This window comes from Camelus dromedarius, chromosome 11 (assembly GCF_036321535.1).
Source record: "Camelus dromedarius isolate mCamDro1 chromosome 11, mCamDro1.pat, whole genome shotgun sequence".
Taxonomy (NCBI): domain Eukaryota; kingdom Metazoa; phylum Chordata; class Mammalia; order Artiodactyla; family Camelidae; genus Camelus; species Camelus dromedarius.
The window spans coordinates 13,698,397-13,715,845 of NC_087446.1; the positions used below are offsets into that span (position 1 = coordinate 13,698,397).

Genomic DNA, 17,449 nt, shown 5'->3' on the forward strand with positions numbered 1-17,449 from the left:
TCATTTTTATAGGATCTTCCCGCGTGTTACGCATGATGCTCAGTGCTTTGAATGCTTTATCTCAGCCAATTCCCACGTAAATTCTATAGGATGGGTATTATTAGTAACACTTCTTTACAAACGAGGGAAGTGAAATACAGAGGTGTTAAGTGAGTCACCGAAGGAAACACAGTAAGTACCTGATTTGGGATTTCAACACAGTTCCACCGACTCCAAAGCTATGCTTCTCCCACCCAGGTTCCATTTAGGAGCTAAACCTTGATCCAACCCCCAAGTATCCCCGAATATACAACAGAATCCCTGAACAGACAATACAAGATAGTGCCCACCACTTTCTCCCTGCTACATCACTTCATTTTGTCTTCTTCAATGCGCTCACCACCATCTGAAGTTAACGTGCTCCATCGCTCACTTATTTTATTTTCTTTCTCCTATTAGAATACAAACTACTGGCTGCAATGCTCATGTTTATCTCACCATCTTGTATCACCAGACTCTGTTGCCTAGGACCTAGGAGGCACTCAATGATATTTTTAAATGAATGAATGTTTCAAGGAGCAAGGACTAGGGGTCTACTCAAACCATTGGCTTGTCTGAGGATCCAATGGCCCCTGTTATTTTTGATTTCTTCCAGATAATATCTGTGTACTCTTCTCCAGTCTCCTTGACTTATCTATACTAGTTACTCACCAAAAACACCTTGTTTCCTATAACTTAGCTATTTCTCCTCATATAGCTTGACATAGACTTGACTTTATTCATTTGATCTTGTAATTTTTAAAATTATGCTTGAGAATATAGATGACACCATGACTTGTCATACATGAAGAGATTTTTAAAAATTCATTTGCCCATAAAAAAATGTAACTGTTGATTTTTAAAAGTCTACATTCAAAGAATTTTCCACAAGGCTGTTTCAATATAGATTTTTTTATTTGCTACCCAGTATTTCCTACTAAAACGAAACAAACCAAAACCAAAAAAAAAAAAAAAAAAACCCCAGTTCTAAGCAACTTAATGGCTTTTAAAGCACAAGGAACCAACATGTTAACTTGTTCTGGTTAAACACCTAATTCTAGTTGCCATGTTTTCAGGCAGGAATAATAATCATATTATTAAACAAAGCAGTTTCACTAGGTCAGTAATGGGGGCACAAGACAATCAGGGGGCTTCTGAACTACAGACAAACAACACAGGTAGAACCCCCAAGATCTTCAGAATAATTGACTACATGGCACTAATAAATGCAATCCAGGAAATCTTGGATTAAGACTCTCAGCCCTGATTGTCTTCATGCATATTCTCAGTGCCCTCTTAAGTCTTTCCGGCTCTCTTGGAATTTGTGTGACATGACTGTCATTTCCAGAAAGGAGGGCAAACACATCTCTTCCTGTAATCTCAGACTGTCTGTGAACATTTGTTCTAGTCCTCAAAACTGGGTCTTTTCCTTCCTGTTTCTTTGAAGTTGCCTGTTGCTAACTTCTTGTTTCAGTTAAATGACAAAATCATATGAAAACGTGGGCCAGACAGAAAGACACACAAAGTTGATGATGTCCTCTTGATTTATTTTTCTGGATTCAGACAGTCCAAATATAGCGGACAGGTAAGGAAAGAAATAACTTGGGATATGAATAATGGCTGGATTATACTTTCATACTTTGAAAAGAAAATTTGGAAAATATTTAAAGTACAAGTTTATGACCAATCTCTTCCACGGAAACACAATGGCTCTGGTGACATGATATTGTGATTTATAATAAGAAAAAATATTTTGGTCTTCATCTACAGTTTCTGGCACCCTTACAGTTTCCAAATAAGAGCAACAGGAGCATCTTTTGTTATACTAGTGAGTTTTGTCATCAGTTTCTGAAATAACTTGAGCCATAAAAGGTGAAATGGATTCTGTTAGTCATAACAAGCCCTTTCAACCACACCAGACTTTATGTTAATGGGGTGACTTCTGGACCATCCAACCCCCCTAACGATGAGGGCAGGTTGTCAGGGAAAACAGCCTACTGATTAGACAGACAGAACTTTCAGTCCAACCCCTCAACCTCTGGGGAGGGGAGATGGGCTGGAGATTGAATTAATTACCAATGACCAATGATCCAATCAACCGTGCCTACATAATGAAGCCTCTATGAAAACCCAATAGAACAGGGCTCAGAGAGCTTCTGGTTGGTGAACACGTGGAGGGGCTTAGAGACCGGTGTGCCCAGAGAGGGCGTGGGAGCTCTGTGCCCCTCCCCATATGCTTGCCCTTTGCACCCTTCCACTTGCCTTTTCCTGAGTTATATCTTTCTATAATAAACTGGTAACCTCGTGAGTAAAATGTTATCCTGACTTCCGGGAGCAACTCTAGCAAATGAATTAAACCCAAGAAAGGGGTTATGAGAACTCCAATTTTCAGTCAGAAGCATAGTAACAACCTGGACTTGTGACTGGCACCTGGAGTTGGGGGGCAGTCCTGTGGGGCTGAGCCCTTATCCCGGGATCTACCCTCTCCAAGTAGACAGTGTCAAAAAGGAATTAAATCGTAGGATACCCAGCGGGTGTCACAGAATTGCCTGATGTGGGAAACCCGCTCCCTCTTCACATTTGGTGGCCAGAAATGTCGTGAATGAAATATTGAGAGTAATGTAGAGAGTAGAGGAGAAACACAGGAGGGATTTTTCCTTTGCGTTTGAGTGTTAAAAGTGGGATTTGCTCTAATAGTCCTGGTTCACAAAAACAGGCGATTTGGGAAGAAAAAGCATGGAAGGGCAGGGGCTAAGAACCTTTGGTTCCTGAGTGACCACATGGTCACCAAGGGACGAAGCAGCTGCCGTGCTGTGCTCAGGTGCTACTGGTTAAAGTCACCAGTGAGCAAGCTCCCTTCGCCCAGGGAGACAATCTTCTAAAGACTTTTACCTCCTATGTTCTCCTAAAACAAGAGAAAGGAACAAATTGTTTCTGTCATCTGAGTTACAGGGGTCATGTCGAGAGAACTCAGTCATTTGCTAAATGGTGCGAATCCCATCGTGCACTGGCAGGGCCAGATGCCCAGAAAGCCCATTTGATCATCCATTGGCAGTTAGATTGTTAAAGAAAGCATTATACGGTAAAACAAACAAACAAACAAACAAAAAACAGATCTAAGCATGATTTATAGGTATTTATGATTAGAGGGAATCAGAGAAAGACGGAAGGAGGGAAAGAAAAAGGGGCGAAGTCACCCACAGAGGGTGTAGAAGAACAGTTCCTAACAACTGGAAAACCAAAGGGTAACTTTCAGAGAGAGACGTGACAAGGAAGCCTTTGCTCCAAAGACAAGATACCCTTTTTGTTCATCTGCAGACTCCACTTGTTTTTACATAATTGTGACAATTTTGGACTTAAAAAAAAAACGGTTTTTAGGCGCCAACGTAATGAGACACAACTTTCCACTTTCCTCAATGAAAAGTCCTGAAATAGAATATTTTATATGTTCTTAAAAGAACATCTTTTTTTGGTTCTGCTAACTTCTTTGGCTGCCTTAAATATTTCCCTTGCTTAAGATTTAAGGTCTATGGAACATACATAATTTGGCTAAGTGAAAAAAAAATATCCCATATTACAGTTATATAGAGAGTTTATAAAGAAAGTAGTTTCCCTTAAGATGAGCTTTCTAAATCCCCTCAATATTATGAAGTAAGTAGTTGCAATAAAAAAATACTATATTTGATATAGTTGAGTTTATTTCTCCTTCTCAGAATTGGCTGCTTTAAATCACTGAATGTACTGGGATATCAGTTGGCAATACATAAAAGTCTAAAATCTATTATTACACGATGGAATTTTTAGAAGTTCCTAAAAATGATGATATCTACAGTTAATGACATGAAAAAGCATTCATAATATAAAATAAATCTTTAAAACTACAAAAAAGTATGTATTCAGATTGCATATTTTTGTTAAAAAAGGTCTATACTCATGTATATAAAATATCATATAGATACAAATGTCAAGATGACATTGTTATCTAGAGTTAGGGATTATTTTTACTTCCTCTTTCTATATTTCTAAATATTCTGAAACTCTATGAAAGTATATTATGTTTGGAGTTAAAACAAAAACATTACAAAATATCCAACGTCCAATTAGTATGATAATTAAACCAGTTCTCTTAAGACTTCAATCATCTTCATGTTGAGCCTAAATGATCCAAAACAAACAGATGTACCGAGAGGTCCAGTGTCGAAACTTCCCATAGACGTTGCCTAAGCTTGACCCCTAACATTTCCAAAATGTGTTCCAGCATCCTCCTTGCTGCTTTAGGAGCTAGAAATGGAGAAACGCAACAGATGGTGACAGTTGTGACTGTCAGGATGCCAAGTTCAAGAATGGAATTTCTACTTCAAGAATATTTGCAGGGGTACAATAATGTCTGGAGAATCTAAGCACAAAGCTTTCCAAAATGCAAATGTTTGTGATTAAAAGGAAAGGTGATGATGTAAAAAGATCTTACAGTTTAACATGAAGCCTTTAGGTTAAGGAAAGAGTGAAAAGTTAACCAATTATCTGAATAGACTGCAGAATTTTTTTTTCTGACTTTCTTAAAATGAAATCTATTTTGACGTTATAATTCATTTTTTATTACTATCTGTAGAATGCTTCTGGCTACAACATGAATATCTTGCTATCAATGAGTGCATTTTCAGAGGATGAAAATTAACTTTATCATTAGCTTCAATAAAATGTAATTCAGAGAGTTAAAATTTTTGTTGGAAAAATGAACAATATTTTCCCAAAGCAAACTTACGGATTTATGTTAAAATTTAAAATGTCTGAGTTGTGGAGTCAGACAAACTTGAACTTGAGTTCCCCTTCTAGCTCTTTTTATTAACTGTATAACCTGGAGCAAGTTACTCATTTGGGGCCTTGATTTTTTCTTTTTCTCTACAAATTAGCACCTAATCATGAGGTTGTTTTTTTTCTTTTTAATTCTTTTTTTTTTTTTTTAATGGAGGTACTGGGGATTGAACCCAGGACCTAACACTGAGATATCCCTTCCCCACCCTCCCTTTTTTTAAATTCTTGATGGTGTAATATTAACATAGTTTCTTCCAGTTTTAATATATATGATGTGGTTTCTGTAGTAACGTGGTTTGTGCACATAGCTACCTTTCCTGAAGTTTATATTAAGTCCTCATATCCTCATGTGTACTGAAGTCATAGTTAATAAGCAATGGCATAAAACAAATTTGCTAAATTTGCTTTGAAAATTGTGGTACCCAAACTCCAAGACAGTCCCCAGTGACCACTCCCTCCTGGTATTCATGTCCTCTGAAGTCCCCTCCCCATGAGTGTGGGCGTGACCTAGCAACTCATTTCTAATGAATAGAACACAGTGGAAAGGATGCTGTGTGACTTGGAGGCTGGGTCATACATGGCAGTGTGGACTCTCTCTCTCTCCACGTGCTCTGGGGGAGCCATCGGTCAGCTGCCCTGTGGAGAGGGAGGTCCACGCGTTGAGGAACTGAAGCCTCCTGCCAATAGCCGTGTGAGTGAGCTTGGAAGTGAATTGTTCAGCTCCATCAAGTCTTCAGAGACTCAGCCCTGGCTGACAGCTTGGCTGCAGTAAGCCCGAGGCAGAACTACACAGCTAATCTGCTCCCGGATTCCTGACCTTCAGAAACTGTGCGGAATAATAAATACTCCTTGTTTTAAGCTGCTAGATGTTGAAGTAATATGTTACGTGACCACAGATAACTAATACACAGACAAAATCCAAAATGACAAAGGTGGGAGGGTTTATAGACAAAATGCCATTTGCAAGGAAGATAGGAAATAACTTTCTAAAATATAACCACATTTATTTGAAAATCAAAGAAAAGAATCGCACATTTGACTTCTTTAACAAATGTCCTACCATATTAAAACATGGCAGACATTTTTTTCTCTCAGGCTTTTATATTCATTCCTCCTAGGAACTTGGGACAAGTGTCCCAGGACTGCACTGAAAGATACCAGTCGTGCACTACACTGTAGTAGGTTGTGTATGACATCCATTTAGTTTTGTGGACTCGGTATTTACTATCTGACCCCAAATACCGTTGACACATAATAAGTCATAAGTTTCCCAAAGCCTGCATTGTCTTCACACTTTCTGAGTTTGCCTACACGAGCAAGTCACCTAACTCAGGAACCATCCACGCACCAGTTTCCCCTACAGCTCAACGCAGCCTTCCCGGTCCCCAACGTAGAAGCAGTCACTATCAAGAAGTGTACAGGCAACAGTGGTTTTCACACATTTGAAATATTCTTGGAATAAAATATCACGAGACCAAGAGATTGCACTAATTCATAGTTGTCATAGGCAAAAAGTCTGGGTGTTAGGACAAAGCCCCGGCACCTTAAGTTTTCTCCTATGTCAGAGTCAATTTGTTGCTTATTTGGGTGAGTGTCAGAGTTTAGAATATAATTTTAGTTACCCATTTCTGTACAAGAATCACATTCCTGAAGCCAAGCTGTAAGCCATCACATACTCATGACTTCTTGAAGGGGCTCTCATATCTTAATCAAAACTGAAGTCCAGATCCTCCATTTCAGCATACATTAGCTGCTGTCTGGCATCTATTTCTGCTTGTTAATAGCGTCCCAATTTTTATTCCCGTAACCTCCCCTCCCCAATACAGCGTGGGAGTTTTTAGGGATGCTGGAGGGGTGAGGCATGTGGTTGAGGTTTGAGATAATATGCCTAATTCTGTCACCGGGCCACAAATTGTTACAGGATGAAGTGACTAATTAACTTAAATTGGTCTAATTACAGGGATGCCCAGGTTAGTACTGACAGTTGTGAAAGACTCATTCTTTCCCACTGAATAGAAGCCTCCAAACATAAAACTCCAGCAGTTTTGAGAAAACATGATGAGATGAAGAAGAGAGAACCAGTTTGAGAATCAAGTCACTCCACGGGAAGCAGTGCTGGGAGATTGATCCTGGACAATTATTTGAGCCCTTGATCAAACGGTACCTAAAACTAGATATACTACAGAAGTGTTATTACTTGAACCATGAAATTTTCTTTAGTTTGGACTGGATTCTTGCCACTTGCAACAAAATATTCCTAACCACTAAGGCTACCCTGACATGGCAGAATTCCAACAGCAGGTGTATAGATTAAATTCACCTTTTTGGGACATTCTCCATACAAATACAAAATTATGATCAAACCAATGTGTCTATTAAAAAAACAACTATTTATCCACAACACATAATACACTAAGTGCCACAAAATTTATTGACTACAGCAAAGCAATGAGAAGGCTGGACTTTTCAAAGCCCTTCAAATCACACCTAGGAATTCTCTCTTTACCTGTAAGATGAAACTCAAAAACTGGTCAACAGCATAACCAGGCTAAAGCGGGGTATAAACCAGAGCTCAGGATGTTACTGAAACACAGGTTATCCAAAGCTCCTGGCTTAAACAGTCTTCGAAATCAACCACTTGATAAAAATCTTTGCGAAGAATGTTTTGTGTCAAAAAACAAGAGAACGTCTGTCTGTGTGATAGTCTGGGTGAGTGGTGAGGACAAGAAGCTTTAGGATTCTAGGAACCTCACAGAGACCATCCTGGAAACTCCCCATCATCTTCTTACAGGCTCATAAAAGTCTTCCCACTGCCCCAAGAACTGCCGCTCTTTCTCCTGCCTCCCTCCCTCCTTGCCTTCCTTTCTCCTTTCCCTTCCTTTTCTTCCCGCCCCCTTCCCTCCCCTCCTGTCCCCTCTTCTCTCCTTCCCTTCCTTCCTCCTCTTCCTTCTCTCAGTTCTCCTTCTTCTTTTCCTTCCCTCACATCCATCTGAGGAGCAAGCCATCATCTCACCACCCTTTATATTCCAAAGCCTTCCTATTCCCCAGTTTTCTCATATTCTGCCCAAGCTAAAACGTTCTTCACTCAGCAGCCAACCTGACTTGCTGAGCTGGAAACGCCTGCATCTGCCCCTCTGCCACCTCTCCCTCACGCCCCAGGGCTCCCTCCGCCCGCTTGTAGCCCAGTGTACATGGACGGACTTCTCAGCACACGTCTGTCTGAAGCCATTTTTTTCACTCCTACCACAGCACTGACCTCGAAGATGTTCATATTTCCTCTGTACTGCATCTGTACAGAAATCCTAATAACAGCTTCTTAATTGAGCTTCCAGAACATAATTAGCATGCTTTGGGATAAACATTCTAATTGTGCTGTCCTCTCCTTGAATAAATAAACTGCAGATTTTCCCGATTATAAAGGAAAGAAGGAAAAGGAAAAAAATTCATTTGTGGACAAATGCTCTTACGAAATGCTTTGTGCGGGCAATTGGGAATCAGGAAAGGAGGAGGGACACATGCATCTTTCATGTCCCTGTTACATTTTTCATTCTAAAACGCATGGTCTTAAGGATGTCAGAAACAAGCGAGAGAAAGAAACAAGTGATCTGTCCTCTGAGCTAGGAAACCTTAAAAGTTACATACAAGTACATTTTGGAAGCTGGGAGTGGCTTTTTACCTTGGCTTAAAACAAAACAAAACAAAACAAAACAAAACAATCATTTCCCCAGTTCAGAAAATGGATACATATTAATACTGCTCATTTTGGTATAAAATAAGGCACAAATTAATTCTTTGGTACCACTGCAATATACCTCAAATACAAATATATACACACACGTACGTGCTAGCCACACAAACTAATATCAATTACTCCACCAAAATCATTTAGCAGTGGAATAGCTCCCTTTCATCCTCTATATTCCATTCCTAAATCTCTTTTCTGTATAGAATGAACCTTCAGACCAGCTGATACCTGATTAAATGATGACCCTCTGCTTTTTGAGTAAGCCGAACATTATTGATTTATTTAAAAATAACTCCACTTCTCTGCTTTTCCTACTAAATCACCGTGGGCATAAGTAACGTAAGTGGATTACAGGAAACATTAGCACCAGCAATCGCTGTTGCAAGCTACGAAAGCCACAGCACAGTTAGAGACTAGATTCACAGCAGTTAGGAAAGCGAATGGAGCAAAATCGCCTATTGCCACTGTGTCATCATCACTCAAAAGAAAAAAGCACAGCTTCTTCATCAAGCATGAAACCACAAATGAGCTAAAAGTGAACGGACCTGCCAGGGTTCCTCACTGATGCCTTTTATCCTCCATAATTTTAAATTAGCCGGACGGTACATGATGTTACAAGACAGAACAGACCCCTTGGTCTGTAATTCACAGGGACTTTAAGGGCTGATGACTATGGGTGTGTGATGATCACTAGACAAACACCTTTCATGAGCCCGAGCATTAGCACAGGCAAGTCCAGATACGGCGACATCATTACCATCATTTGTCTTCACGCAATAGACACAGTGCATAGCTTTCACCTTCAGAACATCTGTTACTCATAAATGCAGAAAATTTCAGGAGGCCCAATGACCCACAAATTTTCTCTTAACAAGAGCTCATCTTATGTTCTCAATTTATGGTCTTTATTGTGTCACCAACATTTCCCCCAAGACATTTCCCAAGCAAAACCAGAGACTCCAATTCACGTGACTCTATTTTGAGATACCCCAAATGATGACTGGATCATAATAAATATTCGATGTTTGCTGGCTGAAAATGTCAATGAAGGGATCTTTGACTCTCAGTACTAAGTTAAGTGCCTTATATGGAGTAGACTTAAACAAAAAAGAAAAGGAAAAAAAGCTTGTTAAATTTAATTACATTAGGTTTATAGAAAGGTTGCCAAAATGCAAACACAGTTTCATTGAATTATCTTGCCTTAAAAGTCAACATATTTGATTATGTTTGGGGCAGAAATGCAATTAACAACCATTTAGCTACTGATCTGTAGTTTCAGGGTCTCCTTACTGTAATTTTCAATTTGAGAGAGACTATAGTCCAAATAGGGTGTCTACCTCAGGATGGATTTAAACTATGACACCTCCACAAATGGGCAATCTCTGGCCTGGGCTACAAACCCTGAGAATATAAGCAACGAGCCCACTGCATCGTCTTGACGAATAAAGGATGATGCTTGTTCAGTGATATTAGGAATATTATCCATCAATTAATTACTCCCAAACCACTTTATCTACTCTAGTTACAGAAAACTACCCTCCCGCTACACCCCCCTCTTCAGTGTTCTCTTCATTTCTTACCATCTGAGTCAAGTGATTAGAAGATCTTTAGTAAGTACCATTTATTTACATAAACTGAGACCAAGGCCTGCCTGCTTTGAACAGATCATCACAGAAGGCAGGAAACTCAGTGCCAGGTATGACCTGATATAAGTATAAGGACTTCCTAAAGCAATTTTTGGTTCAAATTACTTATTAAGTACATACCATGCACCATGCGACGTGTCTGCACAGAGCATACAGATAAGGCCTCTTATTTTATGAGCTTACATTTGAGAGGAAGCCAACAGGCAATAATCAAATAACAAAAAAGAGTAAGAAATGCTGTGGTAAATAATCAGTGAGATCCAATGATAACTATTCACCATTCAGTTTTCTGTTTGTTTGTTTTTAAGCATCAACCACGGAAGAAAGCATTGGCATTAGCATCAGTTAAATGCAATACTCACCACCACAATTACATTTGCTGCTGGGATTGGAAGGTTTTCCACTTCAAGGTCTTGACCGGCCATGGCCAACAGATTGAGAGACGGGTCATAGGCAGGTTTGGGAAATGCTGAATTAACAATTTGGTGGTGTTTGCTTATGTGAGCTTCGGAAGAGGAACGGTAGCGATGTTTATGTATCTTTTGTGGAGCTATATCCAGGCTCTTCTCAATGTCTTGTGAATGGTGATAAATGAATGCTGGTTTTCCACTCTTCTTCTGATGAATTGCCAAAAAGTGATCATTATTTCCTGAAAAGCACCCTGAAAAGGGGAAGAAGCAGAAACGAAAATCAAAGACCTTATTCAGTAAGATGAATAGAATATCTGATAAAGAGAATTATCCATTCTTAGGGAGCTGTAAGACTTGTGAAGGATTTAGATCAGTCAGTCTCCATTTTCCTCCCTTGCTTCGTTATCCTCAACAAAGAGAACACACTTGGTGGTACGGAAGCATCTCAGAGACTTTGTGTGGACAGAAGTGAGTGTAGTTTGAAAAAGTCCCATTTCTCCGATATTCCTGACCTCTCGCAGTCAGGAATTTCCCCCTTTCTCTAAACGCACGGTTCTAATATCCTGTTGAGTGTCTCTTCCTGGATGTCCTAATTTTTCCTCAAATGACAACCATCTATATCATATTCAAGCTTTCCTTCCTTTAATCAATAGCATTTCATACAATTCTTATTTTACACTTTTTTTTTATCCTGCTCATATTATAATCAACTATGTGTAATTAAAAAAAAAATTCTTGTAGACTATTTTAAGCTGGCTGAGGGCAGAAATCTGAGTATATTCATTGTGGTAGCCACTTCCAGGTGTGCAACGATACCCGTTCTCTCCTTCTTACTTAGTAAATCAGCCATCCAAATGAAGCAATCCAGTCATATTGGTTAGGTAAGGTAAGTATGTTAGGTAAGTATCCATTGACTTGAATGACTCTCCTGTTTGTCATTGGCCACAGGAGGAAACAGATAACACACACATGTGAGTCAAAAGAATATCACTAGGTCAAACACCAGTTAGTAAAGCAAATTTAAGACCTTCTATATAAGATGATGAGCAGAATGAACAGATCACAACACAGTCACACCACCCACATAGTGCCTAGCAACTCGACGCACGACAGATTTTCCCTCAGTGTGCCTATAGCAACAGTAAGCTGTACAAATGCTGTCTCGTTACAAGAATTCCGGGGTACCTCGAATTCTTACTGAATATTCGTAGTAGAGGAATTGCTAGTTTTTACAGCTTTTTCCTCCATCAAGCCTCTGTGACCAGCATGTAATTCTCTTACCAATATGATTTCAACTTTCACTTAGGGATATGAAGACAGGTTTATTTTTCAGTCGGCTCAAGTGCTTTTGCCTTGATGGGACAGCTCGGGAGCTTGGGAATCATTGGGTACCAGTGACTTCAGGCTTTTAGAGCATTCAAATCGCAACTACGTTTCATGTGGATTCTGAAATAGCAATAGAAACCAGTCTTCATGTCTCCAATCGCGAGCATGCTAAATAGACTATAACATTTTTTTAAGAAATCAAGCCACCATAATTTGCCAAAGATGATTAGACACTGTGATCTTTGTTTCTCTGACTAAAATAAGAGTTCCTCTGATTTGGAAGTGTCCTTGAGGACCACTGAGCTAGTATCTGGAATAAGATTTATCTTCTCTGTCTTCAAATGCTACTTCTCTATCACCTCCCTCACTTCAACATTATGAATATACTCATGTAAACATTTTGGAAATGCTAAGACTAAGAAGCCTATTAAATATCAAAGTGGAGATGTCAAATTAGAAACTGAGTAAGTGTACAGTTCATGGTTGGAGAGGGAGAGATTTGTGAATCATCCAATACAGATAAAATTTAAAGCCAAGTAACTGGATATTGATTAAGAAGAGTATTTAAGACAGAGTCCGTGGTAGAATTACAAGATTTAGAGTCAAGGAGCTGAATGAAAATGAGCCAGCAAAGATGTGTGAGAAGGAATGGCAGTAAAGTAGGAGGAAAACCAAGGAAGAGACATTCATAGGTGATTAAGAAAGAAATGTTTTAGAGCCTGTATGCATTACAGGGTCTTAGACAGAAGCAACTGAAAAATCAATCTTTTAGTGATGTCTCTAGAAACTAGGATATAAATGGAATTTCCACATGTTTCCATGGAAGGCAAGTCCCACTGAAGACATACTCACAGATTTAAAAAATTACAAAGCACACAGAAACTACTGCCATGAGACATGGTCAGAAGATGGAGAAGTGGGAAGATTCCTGTCTAAGAAAGAATAAACTGAAACGAAAAACAAAGGGGGCTTCAAAATAAGTTAATTTAAAAATCCAAAGAGACAAAAGAGAAAAGTAAGAATAAGGAATCTGAAGAAAAGGGAACAGGCATGTTTCAACCCAAGTGGAAATGACAGAAAAGAAAAATACAGTAGTTAGAGAAATTCAATGTATGGGTTAAACAGTAGAACAGACACCACTAAAAAGCAAATTAGTAAACTGGAAAAGTTTAGGTAATAATTCAGAAAGCAGCACAGAGAAATTGACAGAGGAGATATGAAAAAGGAGGTAAGAGACTGTGGTAGACTGACTATTCAGATGGGACTCTGATCCACATCTACTGGCATTCACACCCATTGAGAGTGAGTTAGATCTTGCTTTTGACTTACTTCTACCCAGCAGATAAGGCAAAGGTGATGGAATGTCACTTCTATGATTAGACTAAAAAAAGATATGACTCCTGTGTTGCTAGGAGACTCCTGCTGACTTCGATGAAGCAAGTTGCCACGTTGGAGAGGTCCATGTGAAGTAGGAGGCATCTAGCCAAAAGCCAGGGAAGAACTGAGGCCCTCAGTTGCAACAACAATTGAGGAACTGAATCCTGCCAACAGTCATGTAAATGAGCTTGGAAGCAAATCTTTCGTCAGTTGAGTCTTCATCTAGGAGACTAGCCTTGGCCACACTTTAATTGAAGGCCTCTGAGAGACCTTGCAGCAGAAGTCTCAGTTCACCCATGCCTAGTTTTCTGACTCACAGATACTGAGAAATAATACATATGTATTGTTTGAATCTGCTAAATTTTAGGGCAATTTGTTTACGGAGCATCAGGAAATGAATGCAGAGAGGTTGAGTGATATTGAGGATAACATGATTCAAGAAATGAAACATTAGAGAAATTGAACAGTTTATAAGAGTTAAGGAGGGAAGTAACAAGATAAAATTTCCATCTCTCAAAGATTATTCTGGTTATACAAGAAAATGGAGTAGGCAGAAGCAAGAGTCAGTGTACAGCTACCAGGCAAAATATTTCAAAGAGGACAGCCCAGGTGAGGCAGCAGTAGAGGGGTGGAGCAGAGATGAATTCCAGAGTGTTAAGATATGGGAATTAACCAAAAAAAAAAAAAAAAAAAGAGAGAGAGAGAATAAATTCAATGACTGAATTAGTATTCTAGGAAGGAACCAGCAGTGGATATTTAAGGATACTTCTATTTCTAGTTGGCAACCCAATGTATGGGGTGCCCTTTATTGAGACAGAGAAATGTCAGCCTGTGGTGCCTATAATATATAGAAGCAGAAACATCCAGAGAGCAATTATGTTTACGTGGACCTCAGGAGGAAGTGCTGGACTAGAGATCAGTATTTAAGAAACGTACGCATACTGACAGAAAACTGAGAGCCTGAGTGACGAGACTGCCTCAGAGAGACTTGTGGAATGAGAAGAACAATGAGCCTATAGCCAAGACCCAAAGAGCACGTTTAAGGAGCAGTTGGAGGAAGAGGGAGAAAAATCAGAGACTGTGGAAGTATAGAAGGCACGGGAGGAGTGAACCAAGGAGTCTGTGACTGGCAGTGCCCAGTGTCATTGACAACCTGAGCGCTCACACAAGACAACCCTGAATACCTGCGCAGGATTTACTGACCTAAAAGTCGTCACTGGACAGCTGAGCCTAGATAGTCAGAGGACCAGATTCAACAAGGAAGAGGTTTCAGGAGAGCATCCTAGAAGCACAAAGCTAACCATTCTCCACTGTGGAGCCCTTGAACAAAAATAAAATAATTTTAAAGAGCTTAAAATGGTATGGGAGATTCTGAGGCCGGGTAAGATGGAGCAAACACATTCTATCATGTTACTTACTTTAAATAGAGCTATAAAGCCTGAACAAAATGTATAAAACAGGTATTTGAGAACTCTGGAATGTAAACAGTAGCAGAAGAATTGGGGATGAAAAATAGAATTCAAAATTCCACAGCATCAGCAGTAAGTTTACCATCTCCCCACCCCCAGTATCCTCTAGCCACATCATAGTGGACAGTGCAGGGTGCAGACAAAGACAGCTCCAGGAGAAATACTCTAGCTCCAAAAGACTAGTTCTGAAAAAGAGAGTTCAAAGCTAAGAGAGACTGCAGGAATCTTCTTCTATTCTCCTCTTTCTTTTCTCCACCCCATGCAACCCTGTGGCAGCAGTGGGCTTGGCCACTAAACAGGGTCTACAGGAGTCAAAACTCTGCAGGAGAGGAAGCTTCCTCTCTATCAGTGAAACTGCAATTCTAAGAGAGAGAGCCAACCATCATAGCTTTTTCCTCTCTCTGTCCTCCAACCACTTGACCCTGGACTCATCTGCATTTGCAGAAGTGCAAGAAACTCATATCAACTACATTAAAGTGAAAGAACGGAAAAAATATATATCATGCAAATATGAATCAAAAGAAAGCTGGAGTGACAATATTACAATCAGACAACATAGACTTCAAAGTGAAGAAAATTAACAAGAATAAAGATGTACATAATGGTGTAATATACACAAGAATACATAATACTCCTAAATGTGTACGCACCCGCCTAAGAGAAAAATTAATACATGAAGGAAAACTGACCAAAATGAAAAGAGAAATAGAAAAATCTACAATTTTAGTTGTGGATTTTCACACTTTTCTCCCAATAATAAATAGAACTAGTAAACAGAAAATCAGCAAGGGCAAATTTATAAAAAAACAGAACAAACACCATCAACCAACTGGATCAAGCAGATATTTATAGACCACTCCAACCAATGCTATAAAAAACTCTTAAAAAAAAAAACTCTTAAAAAGCTCTAAAAAACTAGTTCTGAAAATTCACACACTCTTTTCCAACGTACATGGAACATTCACCAAGATCACATTCTGGGTCATAAAGCAAGCTCAGCACACTTGAAAAGAACAGAAAATATGCAAAGTATATTCTCTAACCATAATTAAACTGGGAATCAATAACATAAAGGAAAAAGAATATTTCCAAATACTTGGGTATTAAACAACACCCTTCTAAATATCCATAGGTCAAAGAGCAATCACAAGACAAGAACATACTTTGAACTGAACTAAAATGAAAATATAACACCATAATTTGTGGGATGCAGGTGAAGCAGTAAGCAGAGGAAAATTTATAGCAAAATTAGTTCCATCAGAAAAGAAGAAAGATCTCAAATCAATCATCTAAGCCTCCACTTTAATAAACTAGAAAAAAGAAGAGCAAAACAAATGTAAAGTATGCAGAGGAAAGAAATTAAAAAGTTAAAAGCAGAAATAATTACACTGAAAATAGGGAAACAGTAGAGGAAAATCAATGAAACAAAAGCTGATTCTTTGAAAGCATCAATAAATTGATAAAACTCTAGCAAGATGGGCAAGGAAATAGAGAAGACACAAGTTACCCATTTCAGATGAAAGGAAGAACATCACTACACATTCAGGAGACATGAAGAGGACAATAAGAGAATTCTGTGTATAATCCTTCACATACATGTTCAACAACTTAGATGAAATGACCAGCTCCTCAAAACCCACAAACTAATGAAACTCACTCAAGATGAAATAGAAACCTAAACTGTCCTAAAATTATAAGATAAATTGAATTCCTACATAAATTTTTGCTGAAAAAGAGATTTTCAGAATCAAATGGTTCCACTGGCAAATTCAAACATTTAAAGAAAAAATAACTTCAATTCCACACAACTTCTTCCAGAAAACAGAAGAGGAGGGAACACTCCCCAAATTATTGTATGAGATCAAAATTACTCTGATAAAACCAAACAGTACTAAAAAAGAAAACTCTATACCAATATCACAATAAATACAGATGCAAAAATTCTCAAGAAAGTGTTAGCAAACTGAATGCAGAAACATATAAAAAGAATAATACACCATAACCAAATAGGGTTTAATTATCCTGGGAATGTAAAACTGCTTCAATATTTGAAAAGTAACCAATGTAATCCATCATACTAACAGTCTAGGGAGGAAAACCACATTACCATACCACTGATGCAGAAGAAGCACTTGGCAAAATTCACAACAACTCATAACAAAAAAATTAAGCAAACTAGAAATAGAAGGGAACTTCTTCAACCTTATAAAAGTCACCTACACAAAAACCCACAGCTAACGTTAGGTTTAATGGTGCAAGACTGAATACTTCCCTCTCTTAAGACGGAGGGCAAGGTAAGTATGACACCCTTACCACTTCTATACGACACTGTACTGAATCAAAGTCCTACTAGTGCCATAAAACAAACAAACAAACAGAAGTAAAAGGCATACAGATTGGGGGAGAAAAAATAGAATTGTTCTATTTGCAGATGGCTTAATTATCTAAAAAGAAAATCCCAAGGAATCCACCACAATTTTTGTAGAACTAGCAGGTGAGTTTAGCAAGTTCACGGAATATAAGGTCAACCTATGAAAATCAATGGAATTTCTATAAGCTAGCAATTTACAATTGAAAACTGAAATTAAAAAAAATATATTTACAACAGTTACAAAAAATACTTAGGTATAATTCTAACAAAACATT

The 17,449-nt window shown here is 38.7% G+C and overlaps 1 protein-coding gene across 2 annotated transcripts in view; it reads right to left on the bottom strand.

The window, feature by feature from the left end:
- Window positions 1-17,449, bottom strand: part of PTPRR (protein tyrosine phosphatase receptor type R) — a 228,625-nt gene that overhangs the window by 193,397 nt on the left and 17,779 nt on the right. For both annotated transcript variants that reach the window (XM_010988223.3, XM_031463125.2), the window contains exon 2: window positions 10,584-10,882. In XM_010988223.3, coding sequence (XP_010986525.3) covers window positions 10,584-10,882 — 299 coding nt within the window. The remainder of the gene's footprint in view (window positions 1-10,583; window positions 10,883-17,449) is intronic.